General features: G+C 39.6%; 1 protein-coding gene across 1 annotated transcript in view; it reads right to left on the reverse strand.

Moving 5' to 3' along the window:
- Positions 1–27,169, reverse strand: part of LOC134531227 (histidine decarboxylase-like) — an 849,422-nt gene that overhangs the window by 62,541 nt on the left and 759,712 nt on the right. The window contains exon 12 of the mRNA XM_063366899.1: positions 10,110–10,208. Within this exon, the coding sequence (XP_063222969.1) occupies positions 10,110–10,208 (99 nt within the window). The remainder of the gene's footprint in view (positions 1–10,109; positions 10,209–27,169) is intronic.

The raw sequence follows: 27,169 nt of genomic DNA on the forward strand, positions 1-27,169 counted from the left end.
TTTTTCCGTGTGCTTGAGATTATTCCTGTGGTTTCTCCAAGTGCTTCTGGTCATTTCTGAGAAACCGATCTCTCCATGAAGGAGATTTAGTCTTAATGAGACTTGTCATTTTATTCAAGGTTACATTTAATTAGTGAGTTTCTGCTACTGAATCAACACTTGCAATATTTTTTTCAGGTGGAATTTAAAAAAAATATATATATCATTACTCAGTCAAATAATAATAAGCTCTGAGAAATCTGAGAAACACTAACTGGAAGAACAAACTTCATTCTCCTTGGAGTCTAGTGAAGTCATCCTTCTTTTGCGATCGTTAGTGAGCATCCCGCATCCCGCATAAAATAAATAAATACTATTTACCTGCAACACGTGGCGTCATCTGTTGTTGAAAAGCAGAACTACTTACAAGTACCTCTGCATGAGATAACTTAAATCTCGCTGACGAAATATGTAAAAAATTATATTTAAGTAATGGTTTTAATTTAAAACTCTTAGTTTGCATCTGCCAACAGTCTTAGAAGCTAACATGTACCCTGGTCCGTTGTCTGAAGCTTTATCAAAACGACATTACTGTAGATACTGCAGCAAGGTGTTTACCTTGAGAAAGAATGCTAAACGACATGAGAGAATTTTGGGTCCTTTTAAAAAACCATTTAATTGCAGTTAGTGTCAGAAATCCTTTGGTAGAAGATATTACTTGGATAGACATTGCAAGACCTGTACAACTAAGAAAATAAAGATAACGAAAACTGGGCTACAAAATCGCGGAAGAGGAACGAAGGCAAAATATTTGACGACAATAATAATTACGAGAAATGTAAAAAAACTAAAGTTAAAAATACTGATCTAGATAAGATAATAATTTTAAATTTAAAACAAACGAAGAAGGTAGAAACATCATTAGAAATGAAAATATATTTACACCAATATCTAGTCGTCTCCATGAAAATGTGAAAGATGGAGATCCACCTGAAGCTGACAAGGCCGAAGACTGTGATGAATCATCTGAAGCTGACATGATTGAAGATTGTGGTGACACATCTGAGGCTGACATGATCGATGACTGTGTTGACACATCTATGGCTGACATGATTGAGTACTGTGCTGAAGCACCTAAAGCATGCAATAGCGAAGACTGTGATGGTGGCTTGAAACAAAAACGATGGAAACGACATAATAAAATAAATTATCCTGATCAAGCTTGTGATAATCACTGGCTCAATGACGAAAGTGACATTGTGGTTATTGTTAAAACGAAAGACACCATAGATAATAATATTTATTATAAACATACAAGGAAGATTAACGTAGCAGAAGAGATTGATTATACATCATGGGAAGATCCTAACATATTAATTGACAGGCTAAGATTTCTACATGTATCGCTTTGTGCAAGAAACTATTCGAGCATCAAAGAAATATCCTTCATACTCAAAGAACTGAGGGAAGCTGGCTTCATTCAAAAATGGCTTAAATTAAATGCATGTGTATAAACTTGAAGAAAAATTTCAATTTTTTAAAATGGATTTTATCATTTCTCGAAATCTGATTTCCAAATAAAAACTTATAACTGAAATGACTAAAAAACGTCACCACTGACATCCAAAATGTTTTTTTTTTAAGTCCTGCAAGTAATCTTGTCAGTTTCGATAAAAAAAATTGAAATCAATTGCAGTCAAATGAAGATGTAGCAGACGGAGCACTTGGAACGATTGGAACTTTGGAGCTCTTTGAGCAATTAAAGCTTTGGAGCCAAAATATTGTTGGAGTCATAGACTGATAGAGCAAATGACTACTATTAAACTTTGGAGCTTTGGTGCTGATGAAGCTTTTTGCGCATTTGGAGCTGTTGGAGCTATGGAGCTGTTACAAATTTGGAGCTGTTTAGAGCTTTGGAGCTTTAGACATATTTGGAGCTGTTGGATCTTTGAAGCATTTGGAGCTGTTGTAGCATTGAAGCTTTTTGGAGCATTTTGAGCTGTTGGAGCATTTGGAGCTGTTGGAGTTGTTGTTAATGTTGGAGCATTTGGAGCTGTTGGAGCATTTGAAGCTGTTGGAGCATTTGGAGCATTGTAGCATTGGAGCATTCAAGCATTTGGAGCTGTTGGTGCTTTGTAAAAATTTGGAGCTGTTGGAGCTGTTGGAGCTATGAACCTTTGGAGCAATTGGAGCATTTGGAGCTGTTGGAGCATTTGGAGCATTTGGAGCATTAGGAACTGTTGGAGCTGTTGGAGCATTTGGAGTTGTTGGAGCTCTTTGAACTGTTGGAGCATTTAGAGCTATGAAACATTGGGGCATTTGGAGAATTTGGAGTTGTAGGAGCATTTAGTGCCTATTGAGCATTTGGAGATGATGGAGTATTTGGAGCTGTTGGAGCTTTGGAGCTGTTGGAGCTTTTTAGCTGTTGGAGCTTTGGAGCCGACTGAGCATTTGGAGCTAAAGACATTTTATTTTTCTGGAGGATATCAGGCCGAACATAATCAATCATCTTACTGATGAATTAACAACGTATGGACCTTTAAATTATAACTTGTGGCTGGACTGTTTTTAGGGAAAATCGTATCTGTTCGAGGACCTAGATTAGAAGTCCTTTCAAGACAACGGCTGTTTCAATTGACATTTCTAATGATGTGAAGCATTCTGTTAAACACGGTATCCAGAAACTCTGTCAAGAAGAGGAAGACTAAGTTAGTAAAAGTTCTCTGTTTAGTATAAACCGATTGGAGCTTAGAATTAGTCATTTCACATCGATGCGGAACTAAATGAAGTGAAATTATTAACTTTTGCAAATTTTTTCTGTAGTTGAATATAAGATATTTATTAAATCTAATGTTTGTAAAAGAACTTGTGCTGTTTTATTTTCTCCAACCTGTCACTTTTGTGCCATTTTTTAATTAAAGTTGTTTTGAATCGCCCAGGTATCGTACCACGTATCGAATCAATATGTAGATTAATGATTGACTTTTTCGGTGTTTTATGGGATTTTCCCCATATTTCTAGGTCAATAAATAAATATTTTTAAGATGGTGGTCATAACGGCTTACTGGAGGCTAGTAGTATAGGATTTTAAGCGTCTTTTACAATTTTTAACATGATTTATTGAAATTATTATTTTTTATATAAAATTAAATGTTTTGCATCATCCAGGGATAGAACCAAGTAAGGAAATAGATCGAATTAATCAGAATATTGATTAAAAATTTATTTAACGGTTTTTAAAAAAAATTCCCGATTTTCTAGCATTAAAATAACGGATTTTCAAGATACATGACGTCATACTACCTGATGATATATATATACACACTTTGAATTAATAGGTGGGGGGAGTCAGTCTGCCAGCAGCCACCGTGAGGGAGGCTCGGTTGACATTTTAATTTTATTTTTCTTCCTCACCGGGTTCGAACCGAAGACTCCAAGCTCCATGGAGTAAATGTATGTTTTTTAAATATTTTTTATTCAAATTTTATTATTTTTTTTAATAAATTTTTAATTTTTTCATTAAACAGGATATTAAATAAAGATTTTCAAGGTTGGCAACCGTAACGGAAAGTGTAACGTTGACGTCATCCAAGATGGCGGTCATGGTATCCTTATTCCTAGAAATGGCTTATCTAAGGTTTAGACATGGATGCTTAAGTAGTTTTTAGGATTTAGAGTTCTTTGTAAGGCAGAATAATTTTGAGGTTTTTCGAAATCCGAATTTTTGAATTATCAAAAGTTTTAAGAATTTTTGGCGGTATTTAAAAAAAATTGAAATTTTGGCGAATTTTGAGAACTTTTGGCCAATTTTGGAAATTTTTTCGGCACATTTTGAATGTCAAAGGTCAAGTCAAGGTCAAAGGTCAAGGTCACGGTCATCCAATATGGTCGCCGTGACGTCTAATCCAAGATGGCAGTCGGCTCCACTGGCTCCACACCCTGGACCCTGTGCCCGGACGCCCATTCGTATACTACTACTACATCCTCTATTATCTTCCATTTAAAAGAACTCTATCTTGAATGGAGAGGTGTAAAAAATTCTTTAATGCATAAAATGCATGCACAAGATGCATAATAAATTTTATAGGCTCTTTAAATAAACTGAAATCCTTATAGTTATAGGCATGTTTGTTTATAGGAATAGTAATATATATAGGCATAGTGTGTTTATTAAATTTGAAGTATTAAATTTAAAAAAAATTAAAATCTTAAAACATAATTATGCTTATAGGGATAGTTGTAGTTATAGTAAAACATATTAGTATTAAATATGTATATGTATTGTTAAAGAAATTAAAAACATTAAATGTGTTTGCTTTTAAGGATATTCGGGTTAAGTAATGTATTTTCTTATAAGGAGAGTTGTAGCTTTTGGTTGGTATTCTGTATTTATAAAAAAAAATTATGTTATTTTACATTTAACTAATCCTGATAGTGTTATACAGTAGCTTTTATGTCGATTGTAAGTTATCAGTTAAAGACATGCTATGTTTATTACGTATATATATATATATATAAAAGTAATTAAATTAATGACATTGCTAATAAAAAGAGCGAGTTTAACTTAGTACACGTATAAAAGTGAAACGTCATTGGCAATTCAAACCTCAACTCGTAAGTATATCGTAAGGTGTTAAACGGCAGAGAAAAATAAAGAGAGAAAGAAGACAATTTTCTTAAACTTATTTAATATAAATTTAATACCTAATAATATGTAGAGACCTGCAAAATTCGCGGTTTCAATGGCCTTCAGGATCGACTGCACATACCCCTTTACTCTCGGGCAAATAACGCAAGTTCATTGGCTGCCCACTTGTAAGTCGTCTCAGCTGGTTTGTCTGTGATTCGATCCTTCTTTGGTTGAGGGTTTATAACTGGCCAATAGCCAATAGCAAAATTATCTAAGAGGTATATGTGTTTGACTTCTAGCCTATCACCGAATGAATCCGTGAATTTTGCAGGTCTCTAGATAATATGTTATTTATGTAGCTGACTTAACCTAACATAAGAAACCCTTCACATGTTGTTTACAATAGTTTTAATGTAGTTTACCTAACCTAACCGAGCGTTTACACAAATCTTAGGTATTTCAAATGACGCTAACCTAAACTAAACAAATAATAAATCTGTTAATCGTTGGTCAACTAATTTAAATATTGAAACGCCATTTTACACAATGAGGAGAAACAAGATAGCTCAGCGTGGGATTATAGGTTATAATATTAAATATTTCTCAGTGTTCAAATACTCACACCATAAATAAATATTATGCATGTTACTGTTTCTTCAAACAATTATGACATTTGGAAGACGCAGAATCTCTGAACGAAATATGAAATTTATAACTGCTAGTTATATATAAATATAAATATATATATATATGCGATAAATGAAGGGATTGTCTAAACAACACTCTCTACACTGCTGGTAGAAACAATAAAATTGAAGGCCCTCACAGCTAACTTTATATGGTACCCATATCTATCTTCTGAAACAAGCACATACGCACACTCTCTGTCTTGTTATTTCCTTCATCTTGCTCTCTCGGTTCTGTTTTTTTTTTTGCAGGAGACGAATTATCACACAGAGGAGAACGAAAACGAGCTCAGGAACATATATATAGCATAGTGCTCATTATATCTCTTTGGCCCAGTACATATTCTGTCCTTTTCGTGTCAGAAATGTTTCACAACAATGTTTCACCAAAATACTGTATCAAAACTTGGCTTTGAAATTATACTCTCATAGAGCCCAAACACGTTTCACTTAAAAAACCGTGTTAAATAACTGATGCGCATAAGGAAAAAGACTGTAGACATTTGAAGCTATATTCTTTGATTATCTATATAGTACTGTGAAGACCATCTTTTTCTCTTCTTTTTGAAATCGTAGAATATATCTTGCATAACGTGTTAAAAGACTCTGCAGCTCCATCCTGATGAAACGTTTTCATCATTTGCATATTGCAGATCAGTAATGTTCGAGATATAAGGTAGGTGACCCTGAGTCATTTTATAATATTTTACTAAATTTTCGGGTGATTGTTGGGAGGAGAAGTACCCTGAAACTCCAGGCGCAAAGACCCGAGGAGCCATCTCCCATCTTCTCTACCACCAGCACACCATTCTCCCTCGGAAGAGCAGGTAGTCGTGGAATGATTTTCCATAACAAAAAGTCACGCCATAATTTATACGATATTTCTCACTTAGTTAAAGCAGGCACACCATAATTTGTAACATAATTATGATAATACTCTAAATATGGAGCTGGACCAACCTCCTCCCACTACTCCCATGCTTGGGCTAAGGACCCTATGGTCCACTCTCTCAGAGCGAAGGATAAAATTTCATAGCCACAGACGACTAGAATTACACTATACATAACTGTGAGTACATCATCAATCAACAATCCAAGCCTAAGACACAAGGAACATTATTTATTTATTTATTTACATTCCGACTCGGGCGAGCCACAAGGCATCTAAGATACAATGTCTGGATATTATTTGGCAACACTTGAACACTAATTGCCAAACTAAGTACAAATAGTAAAATATCGGTTGCGAAATTTAATTCTAAACAAGAATTAAAACGAATGGTTGTAAACATATTATCATAAGAAACAGGAACTAGAAGAGGCTGTTCTACGTATAAATTACATGACATACACCGTCAGTGCACTTTCCAACCTTATCCCTCGGGAAAAAACAGTTAATACTAAAAAAAAAAAAAAATCATTGTTCTGGACATGCGCGAACGGGAAGGCGTAGCCCGGCAACACAGCAGGAGGGGATTCAACAAATAATGGTAGCAAATACATCCTTCCGGCCAGGCGGAAGTCTTAGAGTTAAGACTCGTAGTTCAAAGTCACACCAGCTCCTCCGCCAATGGCTCAGTGAATTTAATAACTCAATTTCATCCTTGAGAGCAAGCCATGTAGCGACAAACTTATATCAGTTTCATCTCTTTTTTAACAATTGATAGTTATTTTAATTTCTGTCTCAACTAAATGTGTATATTTTGATGTTACCTGTGCGATCTCCCAGAATTTTTTTTTCCTCTAACATATTTTTATTGTTTGGCAGTGCTAAAATGTTTCTTTCAATTTCTCGACTGTGGATGTTAAATTTCGCTATATATCTCATCACATTTTCTCTTTCGCTAAAAAAAAAAAAATGCATTTTACCCTGTTTCCGACGTATATCCAATGATGATTATTATGGACATTGCAGGATGGGAAGATGGAATTTTATCGAATATAATAGTAATTGTTACAGCATTACAATAAATATATTGAAATAGCTGAGAATCATTTAGCTATGGGTATTTAGTCCAACTACTTACATATTTATACATAACTAGCTGACCCGACGAAATTTGTTCCGCCTTAGAGACAATAAATGAGAAGAGTTTGGATTTTATTAAATTATTTTTTTATTAAGATAATAAATATAAATAAAAAATCAACTATTTAAATGATTATTTATTGGCCATGTATTTTGGTGCATGGGTTGCACTCTTCATTGAAGCACCTTGTGATAGACGACATTTTTTGTTTTATCATCAGGCGCAAGAACAAATAACGCAGATGGTCTTCCGAACCGTGAACATGCCACATATAATTGACCATGGGAAAAACATGGATTTTCTAGATTCAGACTACAAACTTTCAAGGATTGGCCTTCTGATTTGTTAATGGTCATGGCGAATGCAAGACGTATCGGAAATTGAAGTCGTTTAAACTCAAATGGCATATCGGTTGGGATCATCGGAATCCTCGGAATGAGAACTTCCTCACCTTCGAATTTTCCTTTGAGTATCGTCGCGTAAATCACATTGTTCATCAATTTACTTACCACCAAACGCGTTCCGTTGCACAGTTTTGCATGGTTAATTTTTCGAAGCATGATTACTACGGAGCCAACCTTTAGTCGTAAATTGTGCGGTGGTAAGCCAGGTACATCCAAGGAGTTTAAAAATTCAATTGGATATTTGGTGGCTTCATCTTCATCTGTTACACAGTCAATATATTTGAATGAATGCAGTGACCCAATGATCTCATTCTGAATTATGTAGTTTAAGTCATCTACATCTTTAATCTTAGCCGCCAAAATTGCTCGCTCAATCAACCATTCATTATTTTTGTGGTTAGTAATGATGTTTGGGAATACTTTGTTGATGTGTTCGTCTTTCGATGAGACAAAGTTACAGAAATTCGGAGGAAATTAAATCAATCCGCTCGATTCATCGATAGGTACTCGACCATTACCGAAAGTCAGCAATTGCTCAGAGAAATCGTCAGCAGACGTATCGTTCAGCAATGCAACTCTCATGTTTGTTGTCAGCTGAAGTTTTTTCACATAGCGCCATAGATTCGATGATTTGAGGCAAGCGTTTATTTCGTCGGCAGCAGTTGATCTTTGAATTACTGGCAGTGTTTGACGGAAATCGCCAGACAGTAAAATCATTGCGCCTCCAAAACATCTCGAGTCTTTGCGTGGATCTTTCAATGTTCGGCTAAAGGCACATCAACATTAAAATTTTACATTGTCAAATTTTAAACCATTCTTAACCATAGACAACATTACGTTGAGCTGTTTTCTTAAGTTTAAAATTTTCAACCATACTTAACCATAGACAACATTACGTTGAGCTGTCAGTTGTGTTTTGTTATTCCATGTCATTTGCGTTTTGCTATACCATTTTTAAAAAAATGAATGGCTAGACTGATGTTTTGACTGATAAATTTTTCGTTTTGCTTTCAGTTGCGTTTTGTTATACCACTTTTTTTACACGCTTTATATTAGCTTCTCCTGTATGTTTGATGTTTGTATGTTTGTAACTGATTCCTTTGGGTGCGATTTTGACCCACTTTAAAAGGCCAGATTTCATTAAAATTTGTAGAATTATCGAGGACCTATGACAATGCAGTTATTTGATTATAAAATTTGCAAAATAAGATTTTCGTCAATTTATATAATTTCACAATATTTAGTAGGCTTTGTTTATATCGCGCCAAAGACAAATTGAAAGAAAAGAGTTCGCACATTGTAAAGAAAACCATTTCGCCCATGTGCGAACTCTTTTCTTTCAGTTTATCTTTGGGGCGATATAAACAAAGCCTACTAAATATTGTGACATTTAATTAAATGATAAGTGACATTTAATTAAATGAAAAGTGAGAGTGGGTTATGATTATTGTGAACAATATACCTACTTTCTTGATTTTCTATTTTTTAGTTTGGTTTTCTATATAAAGAGTGTTTTTTAGTTTTTTAAAACTATTATTTATTCTTTACCCGGGAACTGGATAAAAAGTATCCTATGTCCGTCTCCTTGTTCTAAGTTACCTCCGTACCAATTTTCAGCCAAATCAGTTCAGCCGTTCTTGAGTTTAAAATAGTGTAACTAACACCACTTTCTTTTATATATATATTGCTTTACTGAGATAGTGTACAAAGCTTTTTCTATCACTGTTCTCATAAATAGACAATTTATTTTGGGGGGGGGGGGGGGGTTTGTGAAACACCTAAAAAAATATACTATATTATTAACTGAAATAAATAGTGCTACGGGCATAATCATCACATTTTCTCTTTCGCTAAAAAAAATTGCGTTTTATCCTGTTTCCGATATATATATCCAATGACGATTATTATAAACATTGCAGGCGTTCTCAATAACTTTTTCTTATTTCTCAACAATCTTGCGTACTATATATATATATATATATATATATATATATATATATATATACGTACAAATACACACCAACTGCAGTACACGACTTTGCCCGAGCTGAACCCAGGGGAAGTTTAAAATTCAAGGCAACGCCATCTATTAACGAAGTTCAAAACTGAACTGTTATTAGCTCCGTTACTTCGCTAGCCGCCGCGAGCTCCACTTAGCGGTCGGGTCTCACCAAAGAGAAGAATAGGAAGTTGCTGAACCTTACTATGTGTATGACCGTGTGGTTGACTTAAAGAAATGACACACACTCACTGACAAGAACAATATTAGCAATCAGATATCACAGGTACCTAGACTTTCTTACATTTTATTTTTAAATAGAAAAGATTCCATTATATTTTATTAAAGTAAGTCAATATCTTGAGAGTTGGTTTGGTCTACCTTTCTTATGTGTTCTTGCAGCCCTTCTGCCCCATAGCTTCTCATCACAAACCACAGCTTCAGAGAGTGGAACTCTCTGCTGAGGGATATCTGCTGATTCTGGACAACACAAAATAAAATGTTATCATAGTTACAAACATAACGATTTATAAGAACACAATTATTTTGAAATTCCATCGTATATTTGTTTTCTACTCTAAGCAAACCATGGTAAAAGTGTAAAATATTCGTTAGAATTTTTATGTGTCGTGGAATCTTGTGTTTATTCACACTGATAAATTTATGCGTATTTAATCCCCTCCTCTCTCCAACCCCCTGGTATTAAATACCAGCTGAACCTTTTATTTTCAAAATATTTGCAAAAATATTTACGAAACTTAGGTGCTAAAAGATCATTATGAATTATTTAATTAGTTGTTCACATTTGATCCAAGGACAGCTTTGGCCAGTAGTTATAGAACCCGCGAATATTGGGCCCGTTTGACCGTCACATTGCTGGAAGTTCGCACCACGTGGAAGCCGAGCATTTTCAAGAGCGTTCTGGCTCTCAAAGGCCGTTGCGCCGGAGGGGTATAAAAAGCCCGCCTGCAAGCCGAGAGGAGGAGAAGCAACCCGACCGCCACCCAAGTACAGCCTCAAATCACCGCCACCTGCCGTCGTCGCGTGGTTCACGTTGCACCTAGCCGCCTTCGGTTACGCCGTCAAGAATGGTTAGCCCAGCGATCCTCAAGTATAAATAAGAAACTATTAACAAGTCATATCATGCGTTGGTCGTCTCGACAAGATTTTGAAGAAGCGAGTGTTACTCGCTCGACGAGTGGATATTCTAACTCGGTTAGCGAGTGGAAGGTTTTTTGACTTGAGGATAGAGGCAAGTGAGTGGTGGGCCGGGCGTAACGGCGATGGTGAGTCAGTTGATGCAGCAAGTAGTTAAATGTACTTTGGTCTACACAGAAGGGCAGTCGTCGATGAAACCCATGAATGATTATAACCATTTCCGATGTCTTCCACTACTGATGACCTCTATCCACACGACAAATAACGAGCTGGATCGTGAGGTCTAGGAGTCTAGGTGAACGAGTCCGCTAGTCCGTGAGTGCTCGTGTTGGACCACGCCGTAGACGTGGCGAATAATTGAACGAGTTCGGACTGACGAAATCATGGAAATTTGAGCTCGACACTTCAACAGCCTGAGTCGACATAGCGAGTTGGACTACTCACTTGGGAAGTCATGAGCCGCCTGAACTAGGATAACAAAAAGTAACGAAATTTTTAAGAACCACTCTTGCCTCGCTGTACTCTAATATATATACATATTTATAGCTACACATATTGGTACCAGTTAAAATTCACAATTCAAAATATTCATTATTTATTAGCATACTTTTCATGCCTGATTATTGAGTTATGTTAATCTTTAGCTGCTATTCATTGTTGGAGTTTTACTTTTACAGTTAACGGTATTTTTTATTATCATTCATTTTTTGGGGGTTTAAAGTTTTAGTGCGAGCTCTCTGTGTTTGTTTTAAAGACCCGGTAATTCAACTGTAATTGTTATTGCAAAATCTACATTTTTATTAAGACTAAGTTGTTTTAATATTCTGCCCTTGACATTCTTTTACTTAATGCTTGTGATAATCTATTTGTCTGAATTTAATCATATGTTTAAAGGAGAAGCGAATGAGTGTGTTCAAAAATCGATCAAAAGTAATAAATGTCATGAATGATTCGTGTAATGAAATTGTATTTTCTTTTTTTGTTACTAAACTGGTAGCATAACGTTCTCCTTCCTATTATTTAAGTTTGAAGTGCAATCTCTAACATTTAAGAAATTTGAGAGAGCGTGCATAACAACATTGGGTGAGTTCTCATCTCGGTTAGGGAGAAGATCCGAATGGGTTTGTTGGCGAGTCATTTCTTGAGATTAGGAGTTCCCAATTATATCGAACTTGCAAACGTTTCTCTAATGCAGCTAGTTTATTGCGGCAAGTATGTGATACCTGGAGTGAGTGGATAGTTTGAATATTCCTTATATCAGACGTCTATAGTGACGCTGAATTGAGATATATTTTTCACAAGTCGTATACGAATGAATTTTATCTTTCTGATTTTTGCCCGCCAGTATAACACGCACGTCATCTGAGCGAATAGCTTGAGTGGCAACCAACGATAGTGTATAATAGATATCAATGGGTTTTTGTGGGATAAAATTATAATAGTAATAAGATACATTATACTTGTGTAAAAGTGTGAATATTCTTCATACCAACATAATGAACACATAAAAAGTTACCAAACTAATTATTCTACTTAGTGAAATATTTGTTACTAATTTTATCAAGATATAAATATCAAGTAGTTTTATAAAATACCACGTATTTTGGTACTTTTATGATATGGCACAAAAATAACATTATAATAGTACATTTTTTTTTACATATACACAGTATGAATATCAGTACAATACTTTCTTTGAATAAATTTATATTGTAACGTGGGACATACCCGGCCAACTGCACCAAATGTAGCGGGAGGTCATTCCCGGCAAACTCCATCAAATTGTAACAAGGTCATACTCGGTGCCTAAACCAAATATTTCGAGGGGGGGGGGGGGGGAGAATCCGTAACTCTTAAAATTTACACTCGCTTGGCAATAAAAATAGGGTACGTAGTAATCAAGACTATTCACAACCCGAGATCTTAAAATAATAGGTTCCGCCCCCTGTACAGGAGGTCTGGAGAGAGAAGGAATTACTTTAAATGAGTTAAAACTTAATTCTAAAGAAAGTACGTTTATTACACGAGATCTTAAACTCATACAAAATTATTAACTTTTACAGTTAAACTAAATAAGTAAAATCTAGAACGATCAGTCTTATTAGTTACTTTACAATTATGTAGGTTAACTTGAATGAACTAAAAGGGGACCTTTATTTACAAATGCTTTGATCAACAAGCAGGCAGAGGGTATCAAAATCTTCTACGATGTTAAAACTCATTCTCAGTCCTTAAAGTTAACTTAAACATTATTCTAAATCATCTAAGATGAAAAGTAAAACTTTACGTCTAGCATAAGGTTAACAACATCTGCTCAGGTCCGGCCTATTCAAAAACAACTCAAACATTACTTCTGCGACCCCAACCATCTTTACATAAACGTAGTGCTGTTCCGGGGCATAGCCTCCCCCTGAGTGAGCCTAACATCCCTAACCGACTCGTTACCACAGGAGAGAAGCATAGCTTCCCCCTGAGTGAGCCCCGAGCTACCTCCAGCGGCCGCATATAAACCCTCTCGGCCCCGCCGACCCTTCCAGAGAACCTCGGCTCGCCGACGTTTCCAGAGAGTCCCGGCCCGCCGATGTTTCCAGAGAACCTCGGCCGCCGCCTCCTAATTCCGCAATCAGGGCCCGAGCCCGCGGAACGAGCACCGCGCTGCGACCTAGTTACGCCAGCAGACCGCCGCCTCGCGAGGGCCGATGACCCACGCGACTCATGAGGAATGTGCAGCGAGGGCAACCACACGCCGCCGGCCGGTCGCTGACGAAACGAGGCCGCTTCTCGCACGGGCGCAGCGGCCCGCCCACAGCTCGCGCCATGAAAGACAGAAATCTGAACCCGGCCACACCGAGAAATTTCTGGAACGCGACAATATTACGAAAAATAATTGATCGTGAAGCTAAAGTGCACCCGATATCTACACTAAGAGCCTATTTTAGTTATTTTTCCTTCAACGTAATTAATAGTAGGTGTTTCTAGAGGTCAGGCTTATGACACAAACACAAACGTTGTTAGCTAGCTAAATTTCAGTCAGTAATTTCACAGATCGTCGTATCCAGGATCTCTAGGTAAGTTCTCAATGAAAGAAGAGCAGCAGGATAGCTGAAATAAATGTATAAAGACTACGACTCAAAGCTTCTGCAACATGTACTGGAATTCAACGAATTCCGTGAGAGCTGCAAAATCCTATAGACCGGAACGTTCTCACCAGTGTTGGACTCGCAGTAACTGCTCAGGTTAGTCTTAATCTTGAAGCACTATGTTATGATCTCTACCGACGGGCAGGAATCACCGGTTTCGAACAGACTCCCTGAAACTGACACAAATTATATAAGATGTCAAAATTGTTTTTAATAATAGTAAAGATCTATCTATGGTGCGGTAGGTACGAATATTCTTGTCGCTCACGCAGGGCTCCGAGGATTCGGAGTCCTTCACATACACGAACTACGTCTTCGCTCTTTCAATGGCGGACCTCTTCCCTCCATTTCGTTCTAAAATAAACTTTTTTTCGTTTAGTTTGTTGTGGCAACCAAGGAGCAAGGCTGCTGTGTGAACTGACTGAAGGCTGAATTGATAACAACTTGGAGGAATGACACCATCTAATAAATAGTGCTTGATGCATGAAAATAATAAAACGGGATATTCAACCAAACAAATTAGATGAGACTCCAACATAAATTAAAATATAACCAAATTAATGACTTCAGCTGCAATTAGATGTGGTATTACCAGGTTGCTTTATTTAACTTACATACTGTTACGATTTACTGCGGCTTTGTAAAGGATCGCCCAATAAATGTTTTTATCACACACAGTTTTATTTACTAACAATATATACATCACTAGCTAATAATCTAGAAATGCCAATTAATCAATTCCACTAAAAAAAATGTTTCCTCCTCCAGTCACTTGCTTCTCACAATCGACACGCCTCGCTGGGCCGCGCCTCTGGCGCAACTCTCGCCGCAGCACCCCTCGTGGTCCTCCGTCGCAGGACTCCGTCGCCGCAGTCGCACTTCCTCTTCGCCGAGATCCCACTCGACGCCTCGCTCGGAACTTCGCTCGGAACTGAACTCTTCGCCCTGGAACCTTCGTCCAGGGACTTCTCCACTCTATCACCCGGAAACTCTGCCGCGGGAAAACTCCCGGCTTCACTCTGAACTCTCCTGACTCCCTGCCCTGACGTCTTCGGGCATATATATAGGCCCTGGCGCAATTACAGAACTCACGAGAGCGACCGGGGCCAGTCGCGTCACTCCTAGCCGCCCCGACGGCAGAAATCTCTCGAAAACACGTGTCGGCGGCTCGCGTAACTCAACAGCTGGCAGGTTTCGGATGTTAAACTAACAGTGCCGTGTCGGGGGGGGGGGGGGATGCGGATGTCTGGAGGGAGATAAAGTGGCGACCCAGGTGCGTACGGCACATCTCATGTTACGACATGCACCTGCGCGTGATGCAGCCTGGCTAACGTTCGTAAAAATACATAAATCAACTGAAAATGTAGATTAATTAAAAACAATAGTTATTATAGTAAAATATGGAAACAATAACTATAAACATGCTCACTGTTTACACATATAAGATATTTTTTAGAATGCTATCGATTTTTTTTTTGCATTGCGAATGTAGGTTGTGTAGCTCACATTGCCCGTGAATCATATTCTTTTTGACAATTTACAATAATTCTGTGTCTTTTTCTGGGTCGGGCAGTTCAGCACTAATGATATCGTCAATTGGAGTTGGATCAATTTTTTAAACCAACAAAACTAATATATGTGCATGTAGTAAACCTCTTTTCTGCCATTAAATGGAATGCATCCAGCAGCGAGTTTCTCTGTATATGTGGTTCTTAATGATGAGATCCATGAATCGTATCAATTTTTGTTTGAAATCTTTCTCTATGAGGTCATGTCGATGTGATGGTTGCTCGCCAGGCTGAAGTAAATCTTTGATTTCATCCCAAGATGGATTACATGTGAACGTTTTCTAAAGATCTGGATGTCCATATTTGTGAACACATGTAAGAGGAACTTCAGCATATTCTTGCATACGTCTTGGACTTCCAGTAATGAATCGTTAAAAAACTGATGACACTTCAGGATATGGTTAGATATTTGGGATCGAATCATGATACAATATGCATAAAAATCCTTACAACTAACTTTTTAAGTTGTCGCAGCCCCTGTGGTGGGATTGGTTGGTTAAAATTCGAGATGATATCGATCTTCTGCGCGAGGAAACAGTATTGGATAATGAAGTGCGTCGTACGAATGGTGTGTTTCAGCAACATTTTGCTTGGTTTGATCTCTTTTGTTGATAAAAATATCTCGCCAGGTAATCTCTCTTCCGACAATTACAGCTGCTTCAGGTGCCATTGGAGCATTGAAACTTCTTTCATGCTCATTCGAGGGCATCTTGTCTGCTCTGATATTGAATTTCAAGTCATCCGCTCTCACATCCTCCAATGCATATTTAAAATCTCTGACGAAACAGTTGTGCTCGTGGAATAATGTTCGTTTCATTTAGAAAGTTAAAAGCACGACAATTTAAGCACAATGCAGTCATTGGACAAACGAAAACTTCGCGATGCATTCTTTAATCGTAGTCCTTATTGTAATTTAATCCCGCTTTCTTGAAATCGATTCTAGTTTTTGGTTCAGTCTGCCGTGAGCATCAGTTTCTTGTCGTGTGTCTCGCTCTTCGGGTGTTGCAAAAGCTCTTGAAGTAGAGGCTCTGATCTACTGGTCGACATTTGCCGCGCATTTCTGATTGATCTTCCAATGTTTGACTCTTTTCATGGTATTTAAAATAATTCCTAGTATTTAATGTTTGTTGACAGATTAGATGTCCAAATATCGTTTAATTGTGTGTGATACAAATGTCATTTGGTTACAATTAAAAGAATAATAGTTATTCATATAGCACTTACATTTTAAACTTGCTTATCAATTATTAATCAAAATTACAATCACTTTGTGTTAATATTACTCTTACCAGTTACTAATCTCAGTCACAAACAGTATTTTTGTTATTATTTGTTGTAATATGTTCCTTGAGTTATAGCAAAATATTTATTGTATAAATAATTGACATAAGAATTCTAAATATATTTTAGTTGTGTGTTATACAAAAATATTAACAGTTTATTCACAGATAATACTTCCAAAGATGATTTAGCTGTGTGTGATACAAATTTCATTTGCCTACAAATAAAAAAAAGTTATTTATTTCTGCAGAACACAGCGCTGTCCGGGCTGAACAAAGGTGATAGTGCTATATGAATATGTGGTGGATATAGGGGAATGACACTCAATTACTGTTTGTATGTATATGACCTATGATTTTCTGTTTACCTATGGCGATAGGTTGAACGGTTTAAAAGTTGATGCGCTTCATCGCCATCTAGCAGCGATTTGTAAAAAAATGGATAGCATAAAACCCTTCTACGTGAAAAAAAAAACACTTCGACGTGCCAACTTTCATGGCGATCAATCAAACTGTGTCAGAGTTTATCGACGTCATATATATCAACGTACAATTATATGTGTGCTGTCACATCTCACTTTCGGGAAGGAGAGGGGTACCTCTGTAAATGTAGCTCAGACAAATAAAAACCTTTTTCTAACAGTAGAACATATCGCTACTAGAATTCATTTAGTAAAATTATCCCTATACAGGAACATAAAATCAAGATACTGAAAAAAACATAACCATGAACAAAATTTAACAATAACATTTATTAATAAAATTAACTATTTTTAACAACAACAACAACAACATATTAGGACCTTCCACCATACTCTGAAATAAATAATTAAATTCATAAACATAAATTAACCCAGTCAAGATCTCATTTCAACAGACATAAAATACTCATCACAAAAAATTAACAAGTTAGTAAAGGAAATTAACAGCTTGGCTCCTGTGACTTAAACAAGGAGTTATTAAGATTACACCAATAGCTAATGCACAAAAATTATAAACAGCGACAATCTGTAGTGATGAAGACATTTTACAACTTTAATATACTCCTTTAGTAAACTTCAACACCATCTCGTTATTCATAAAGTCCTTAGTAATTCCGCACATAAGTATTGAAATCATAATGAACCTATACAAGCTTAAAAAAAATTTAATTATTAGATTGTTTTGTTCTATAACGTACAGTGAATAATGTAAGTACTGGATCGTGTTAAAAAAAAAGCTACAGAGCCTGCATTTAATTACTGAGTATTGAAATAAAAAATATAAACCTGTGACCTTTTTAAAGTTTCTTTTAACATCGTTCACAAATCCGTAAGGACAATCTCAACGCCAAAAATTTAACTAAATATTTAATACAAATAAAAAGAAAGTGCGGAATACTAAGACGAAGGTGTCAACCAGACGCCATTCCACTCACCTAACCATAACCATACAAGACGCGGCCAGGCAGCATCACAGTCTGTCACAGAATTACAGCCGCGAGAAAACATTTCACGTCCCTTTTAAACAATTCCCTTGTCCCCGAAACCGCCACGGAAAAACTTCCTGACGGGAAGTTTTTCGTGTAGTTTCCAAACACGAAAAGTTATTAAAACAAGCCGACCGTGCGGCCGCACGCCGCGATGTCCACGTTGACATCGTACCACCTCTTTATTTAAACTAAAACCCGGGTCATAGTCCTGTCCGCGGCACAACATTCCAGCCATGGCCATTCTAGTGCCACTACTCGTCACCAAATGGCAGTTGTGAATATTAGCAGACAATGTATTATAGTCATGTTAATACATGTTATGATTGCAAATATTTATGAAGATTATTAAGTGTGTAGTGTAAGTACGTTTCGTAGCCTTGTAAGTAACATTGTAAATGCAAAACATCCAAAGGGTTTTAACACGAACAAATGTAGAAATTTAGAAAATAACTGTATAAATTATACGGGCTAACAAGCCTAGTTAGCTCTCCTCTCTCCCAGCCAATCTGGGAGAATAAAGACCAACACAGTAAATAATGGTATTATTGGCTTACTTCTCTCTCTCTCTCCTTCTCCTTCTCCGTTAGTGACTCCTAGTGAGACCGCGGGCTTCCCTTCTCTCTCTCTCATTCTCCCTCTCTCTTGTACCCATCCGCTAGCGACTCTTTGTGAGACTGCGGGCAATCCTCTGCTAACGACTCTTCGTGAGACCGCGGGCAGCCCTCTCTCCTACTTCTAACCATTCTGCTAGCGACTCCTTGAGAGACCGCGGGCACCCTCCTCCTTCTACCTCCCGTCCCCGAAGGCCCGTTCCGCGCAAGCATGTCCTCGGTCTGCTGCACTGAGCCGAACGGTCCACTCCCGCCTCAGAGTGTGAGGCTGCTCTACCCAAGAGCTGGTGCCAGGCAAACATCACGACAACCGAACGACTGAGCGATGTCCACCCCATCTCCACATCTTCATCAGAGACGAGGCCACGACATTTGGCGCCCAAACGTGTGGCACACTTCATCATCGATACTACAAGAGAGCACGAACAGCCAGCAGCATTTGGTGACCTGAAGTGTATATTTACTAAACAAGTGTAGAAGAACGTGTGCAGGACAGACAGTGTAGAAATTCATAAACAATGCTACCACACAGCCTGACAACCACACATGAGACAGGTCAGCCACCAAGGGACTTTGACCTAATGACAGGAGAGGGACAGTGGCACAACACATCTGAGGGCAAACCAGTGAGATCGGAGTTAGCAATGGGTACATTGGTTTGGTACACAATAGCAACACCAAGGCCCACACAGGCACCGACACAGAAGGCAGGGGCAAACCTCATACACTGGGAGGTGCTTGCAAGCCCAGCAGTGAATCCAAACATGCATATGGGGCGGAAAAATACCGCAACAGGACGCATAATGCTACCAGAGTTTAGTGAGCTAGCGCATGAGGACCCATACGTGTTTGCGCAGTGGTGTAAGGGATGGTTGACACAATGCAGGGTGCCGATAGAAGAATGGACACAACGCACGAGTGAGCAATTGCGCGGGCAAGCTCGTGAGTGGTGGAACCTGTGGGGATGCTATGACATGCAGTGGCAGGAGTTTGCTACCCGCTTAACATGGCACTTTGACGACAGCATGGCAGTCATGAGCTGTAAGGCTCGCTTCTATGGCGAGTCCCATAAGGACTCAGAGTCAGTAGAGCAGTTTGTGGCAAACAAGATGCAGCTGTACCGGCGCATAACCCCGGGAAAAGACCCCGAGCAAGCTTTACCAGAAGTTACGGCATTAATGCGAGAAGAATCGCAACCATTCCTCAGGCCATACTGCAATGGGACGGTAGAGGACTATGTACGACAGGAAACAGCTACAGAAGGCAACCTACGACACCTCATGGGACGTCGGACTGGGACAACTATCCCCGAACGAGGCCCCAGACAGCAGGTCGGAGCACCTGCGGGAACAAGCAGGGACATATCGCAGGAACGTCAATGGCGGACAGCAACATGGGTGATCGAGGGCCCACCTGGTGGGACAGACCAGAACACATCTCCAGAATGGCGGAATGCAGGCAATCGGGGCGATGGATTCCGACCACCACAGTGCCATCTTGATGCCCACAGAGAACATATCACTGGCATCAGGACTGCCAGAGACACCAACAGCGACAACAACCAGCGGGAAATGGGCAGTAGGGGGTGTAGGACCTACAGTCCTACCCCCCGCACCAGCAGTCCTACAGTCCTACAGTCCTACCCCCCGCACAAGCCACGGAAAACAACCTGGAACAACTGGGGCAGCTCACCACACTAGAAAACCGACTGATGCAGATCCCCATCACCCTTAGAGACCGACTGCCGCACTTATAGACACAGGGGCGAGCCATGTGTGCCGTTAATTAGTAATTTCGACACGATATATTTTAAATTTTTATTATGATTTTAAATTTTTTTTGTGTGGAAATTTTATTTGCTCTACTATAGTGTGATTTTACTTTGTTAGTCTGGTGTACTCCTCTGAGTTAAACTTTGTCTCAGTGCTCTGAAGCCCCTTTCCCATCGGCGTATCGGATATTTTGCTGGCCTAATCCCTGACTGGCAGACAGCTTACCATTTCCCCCGCCTTCAGTCACGCCTCAAGCCTGTAATATCATTTCTCTTCGAGGATCAAACTGCATAGACAAGCCTGTAGCTTGCAGGCGACCAGTTCTCAGAGACGAGCTGAGATTGACCTTTTTCATCACGTATTAGTGTTAAGTTCGCTCCTCTGCAGGCACGACGGGACGTAGATTCCCAGCAGCGTTAAATTTTACCCTCACCCCCCCCCCCCTTCACAGTTCCAAGTAAGACCAATGACCGGTCGTAACCCCCTGGGCAACCGTGACCGTCCTCAAGGTCTCCTCGCAAAAAACGAGTGCGCCAAAACTGATCGCAAGCGCTACCTAGCGACTAAGTCGCGAACTTCTCCGCTAGCCTACCCTCTAGGGCGCCAGAGAGCAGCACCTGCTTTCCCTTTAGTTATATGGACGCCGTGGGCGAGTCGATTGTTTTCAACTCAGACCCCTCCGACAGAGTTCTCTACTGTCGCCTAGTGATGCCAACTTCAAAACTCCTGCCAGAGTTTTTTTTTCCGCCCGCATTCGGGCAAGTTCGGAATCTTTCGGCGGCCCAGACCCCCTCCACCTGTAAGAGCCGGCGCCCCTTTTTAATTACGAGATGCGGTTTGCCGCGACACAGATCAGCGCGCGTCACGTTTGCAGACAGATCCCGGCGAGCTCAGAAGACTCTGGAAGACTTCATCCGACCGCTAGCGACTATGTAATCGTCCTAAATAAGGGATGCTATCCCTCAACTAAATTCAAGTAGATTAGTCTGTCTGCATAGTGTTAGTAATTTTTTTGTTTTGAAATTTTCCCTTTTAATTTTTTTAACTATGAAGAAATCATCCGCGCCCAGCCGCGCAAATCGCGAGCTACGGACCATGGCTGACTCCGCGATGGCAGCTTGAAGGCAACTCCCCTGTTTTGGTGAGTGATAATTCGCGACCTCCCCTACCTCCCCTTAGATTTTACCGGGCATTTCTTGCCCCATGTACTGTCTGTATTCAAGTCCTAATCAGTCTTGATTTGGCTTGTTACAGTCAGGGGTTCGACCTCCCAGCGATGCACATATTCAGCTAGATTCGAGATCCAGCAACTACTGGTGGACGAATTGTCCATCAGTATGTTTTTCAGCAGTCCGAGATCCACCCATTAGAAGAAGCAGCTTCCTTCCATTCTACAGTTCGGAATTTTTAACTCCACACCTGGAAGACTCGGGTGATATGGTTTATATTTCTATTCCCCCCTTTTTTTAAAGACAAACCAGCGATAAGTGACTATCCACTTAATCCACTGATATGGTAAACTAATCAGCGACAAATTTAATGTAGTAGAACATTGCAAGTTGTAATAATGTATCAATACAATGTACTTTGTTTTAAATAATCGCGAGCCGGCCCCTTTTCGTTTTTCTTTTTTTTTTTTTTTTAAATCTTTGAAACTTGTTAAAACCTTTTGTATGTAAAGTAATGGAAACAAGATAATTCATCAGGGCAAATAAAACAGGGAAACTATAGATCAAGATAATCGTGTAGTTTTTATTTATTGATTTTAACGATCCACCAACTTCCTCCTTGCTTGTTACAGGAAGTTCCTAAATTTTGTTTGTTCCCCACCTCGTGCCGCCTCTGGTAAATCAATTTATTTAACTTATTTTTTTATCCAGCAAGTTTCCAAGGCTCTTTTTAATTAATTCAAAATAATTCAATTTTGAGGCTCGAGGGGTGTAACAACTTGGTAGCAGAGCATGGTTTCCGGTTTTATATGCATACCTGAATAATATAAGCAAAAAAAAAATTTAAATTAATTTTTTTTTGATACAGCAATTTTGTAATAATATTGTAAACTCATCGCTGGTACACCCTGTAGTTATATTGAGTTAAAATTTTAAATTTTATCTTGAGTTAAATTTCCGTGTGGACTTAGGCTAGCGCGTAGCGCGCGAGACGTCCTTCAGCCAGCCAGCTGTCCTCTCTCCACCGCGCGTCCCCGGACGTGCTGTTGACAAGGCCGTATACATCCCCTCCTCCCCTGCACCCCGGGCGACCGGCGGTGTTATCATATCTCGTTCGTGTCTGAGGCTCGCGCGGACACACACACACACACACCCCTTGTTCCCGCAAGTCCCGGAGGTCGCTTACCTCTGAGAGAGACGCCAACAGACGTACCAACTCATTCGTCTGCCGGCAGCAATAGTTAGTCTTTTTTATTAGCTAATCGTGTGTTTAGAAGTTAAATATTTAAAAAAAAAAAAACTTTTGTATTCTGGGCACATACTTCCGACCCGTCGGAGCAACTACGATATTATTAAGCTAAGTTAAATTAAGAGAGTCTTGTGTAGAATTTAAGGTACTGTTTCAACCATAGTTTTAAGTCTTTGTTGGTAATTTTCTTTTGACCAATCAACGTAAATTTTTGTATATGTTTTGCTGTCCTCGTAAGACTGGACCAAGGTCCACCTACGAAAGGGACACAATGCTCACGCCGGAGTATCTCCTCCGTGACGAGCTGGAGTACGAACTCCGATTTCGAGGTTTGTCAGGCCTCGGTGACGTGGCCACGCTCCGGAAAAGATTCCGAGCTGTGTGTGCCGAGGAAATTCAACCACAAGTCGCTAATCTCGCTGACTTGGACTCTTTGGAGGAATTTAACTGTGTTTGTAGTAAATTTCAGGAACTCCACAGTTACACTAATTCTGTACGAGACGAGACAAATAGAAACATCTTACGTGCGCTAATTCTGCTTGAGTCATATTGGCACAAGATTTACCAACCTCACAATAGTAGCCACCAAAAAATTAAATGGGATCTACCAAAAGGAGATCGAGAAATGTAGGCAACAGATTCCTGGTCTAAATTTCCAATTGCGGAGCAAACTAGTCGCAATCGACCAAAGAATACTTGAACCCGTAGAGGCAGTGGCAGGAGGAGTAACTGACAGTCAAGTACAGGAACCCCCAAAACAAATGCACACTGGAGGCAGCCCAGTCCCTACCCCACCTCTTTTACCCTCCCCACCGCCCTCACCCCCGTGACATCACGTCGCCGGCCATTGACTTCGACATTCACACCATCTCATTTTCCATCTGCGACTGTCATGGCGACTGGTACTCACCCGAGCACCAATGTCACCTTCGCCTATCCTATGCATTCGCTCTCAGCTCATCCTGTTTACATGCGCCAACCCATATACCTACCCTCCACCTCACCTGCCATTTTCAACCCCTATCATGAATTCCGGTCAGCCTTCTCATCCCTCCATACCTCTCCGGAAGCCCTTCCCACCTCCTCGGCCAGTGGAAGGTCAGTTTCGCCACTGATAGCCTTTCCTTCCACCCTGGCAGCTACGCTACCACAACCAGCCCCTGTGCACCCTGGTGGCAGGATAGAATCACAACTTCCTTACCCCAGCCCCGCCACCACATACCTGCCATTGGGCCCGCAGGTATACTAACTTCAAAACCAAACTCAACCTCCACCAGTCACACCTCAAGCCTCTAATCTAGCACCGAACCCAGTACCTGTGGTTCCTACCTTCAATCAGACAACTGGAGGTAGTTTTTACGCTAAGATACCAAATCCCGTTGAAAGACTGCTGGCTAATTTGAAGGAAACTACAGGGTTGGAGCCCAGGAGCCTAATCGACTTCCTAAAGAATTTGTTCAAAATCAAACAAAAGGCAAACCTTCCAGACAGGGAACTCCTAGAAGTTATTTTCCCCTTTACACAACCACCCTTGAGCGAGCGAGTGACGCTCGCCATTGAGCAAAATTATTCTTTTGACCAATTTCATGAGGACGTTCTAAATTATTTTATTCCAACCTGTTTGGTGACCAACATCAGACTGGAGTGGTACAATAGGCTACAGCAAAGGAATGAGGCCCTACCTAACTTCATAGCAGACATCAAACTAGCTGCGCAAATTCTTCGGTTGCGAGTACCTGAGAGTGAGATAGTCTCAATCATCCTTGATGGAATTAATCCGCAGGAACGATCGAGGGCAGTTTTCCAGTCTCGACCGCAAAACTTTGCCGAGCTAGACCGCCTGTGTATCTCGAACACGAACGTGGAATACGCTGACCACCAGCGAAATCGAGAATCAAATTCCTACACCCACAACAACGCACGGGCGGAAACAGAAAACAAACAACAATTTCCCAATAAACATTTTTCGCAACTAAAGCACAAATCAGAACATGTCGCTAGGCCCCAGTACAAAGATGAGAGCATACCGGTTTGTAGGTACTGAAAAAATTCTGGGCACTACATTGAGCAGTGTCGTGCAAGAAACTATCGGCCAAATTCTAACTATTCTCAGAATCCAAAAAACATGTAAACCGCTGGCCAGAAAGAATTTTTTCTGAGGCAGCCACCCAAACAACCATTAGGAATTTTTCCCTTCACCAAGGCCCTAATAAAAATTACGAACAAAAACTTCAACAAAACACCGCTTCCCCACACAGAGGAAAAAACAAAAGAAGAAAACAGAAACAAAGGCGAGCTAAGAAAAACAAAGCCCGCCAAGACAAGCAAACGGAAAACTGTAACACGTTTAGGCCTATGTGCAGACGATGTAATTGTCCGCGAACCACGGACAAAAGAACATGTCATAATATTCTAGCTAATATACCCACAGTTTTGCCCTACGCCAACACAATAATTGGAAAACAAGAAGTTCCAGGCCTAATAGATACTGGATCCGTGCGATCATTCGTGTCAGGCCAGCTATTCAGGAAATTACAACAAGACCGTTTGACTCAAAAGGTAGAGCCAATAAAAATAAAGTGTTTTACAGCTGCTGAACAGCCTTTGAAGGTAAATCGTATTGTTTTTGTTAAAGTAAAAATCGATTTGTTTTCTTGGTCTTTCCCATTCTTAGTAGCAGATGATTTGGCCACAGATTTAATTTTTGGTTCCGATTTTATTGCAAAAACAGGCATGGTAATTGATTTAAAAGCACGAAGAGTTCACTTTAAATTTAACAACCAAGTTTTTGTTTCTTTTGTGTCACCTGACGCAAAATGTCAGAGCAAAGTAAATGCCATTCACACAGAGGCTAAAGGTGATAATAAAATTTCACTAACCCATCTTAACTTTGAACAGAAACAAGAAATAGAGAAGTTATGCAGTAACTTTCCCGACGTTTTGAGTGAAAAATTAGGGCGCACCCATCTCACCCAATATGAAATTAAGCTTTTGGACAAAACCCCAGTTAGGTGTCACCCTTACCAATTATTAGGACCTAAAATGCAGATAATGCGGGATCACATACAAAATTTATTGGACAAAGATGTTATCGAACCTTCCACTTCCAGTTTCGCCTCCCCGGCATTTTTAGTACCCAAGGACCAAGGCCAAGGTCACCGCATGGTGGTCGATTTCCGCCGCGTAAATCGGCAAATTGAAGTAGAGATGACGCCATTACCAGACCTAAATTCGGCATGTCACTGGTTTAGTAAAGCCAAATTTTTCAGTGTGTTTGACCTAAATTCGGCCTATCATCAAATACCACTAACACCAGAGTCAAAACACGTCACAAGTTTCTGCGTTCCGTGGAATCTGTATCAATACAAGGTAGTACCCTTTGGCCTAGCCACAGGCGCCCAAGTGTTAACACTCCTTATAGACCAAATTTTCGGCGATCTGAAATTAAAATTTGTTTTTAATTATCTTGATGATGTCGTTGTTTATTCAGAATCTTTTGAAGAGCATATGGCTCATTTGCAAGAAGTCCTTAAGCGACTACGTAAATCCGGCCTCACTGTTAATACAAAGAAGGTGAAATTTGCAGTGCAGGAAATTTCTTTCCTCGGACACCTGATTTCAAGTCGAGGAGTAACCATTGACCCTAATCGCACACAAGCGATAAAGGATTTCCAACCCCCTAAAGATGCTAAGGGCATTTCCAGGTATATTGGCATGGCAAATTTTTACGCCAAATTCATACCTAATTTTGCTGAGCATGCAGCACCACTGAATGCTCTACGTAAGAAAAATTCTGTTTTCAATTGGGGTCCAGAACAGGACAAAGCTTTTGATTTTCTAAAACATGCAATAGCTAGCCCTCCAGTACTTAGAATGGCTGATTTCAGTAAACCTTTTATTTTGCAAACCGATGCATCCAGTGTGGCCATTGGGGCCGTGTTGTCACAAGAATTCGATGGCTGCAGGCAACCTATAGCTTTCGCCTCCCGCACCCTAACACACCAGGAGAGGAAAGTCTCCTCG

Source organism: Bacillus rossius, chromosome 3, assembly GCF_032445375.1.
Source record: "Bacillus rossius redtenbacheri isolate Brsri chromosome 3, Brsri_v3, whole genome shotgun sequence".
Lineage (NCBI taxonomy): Eukaryota > Metazoa > Arthropoda > Insecta > Phasmatodea > Bacillidae > Bacillus > Bacillus rossius.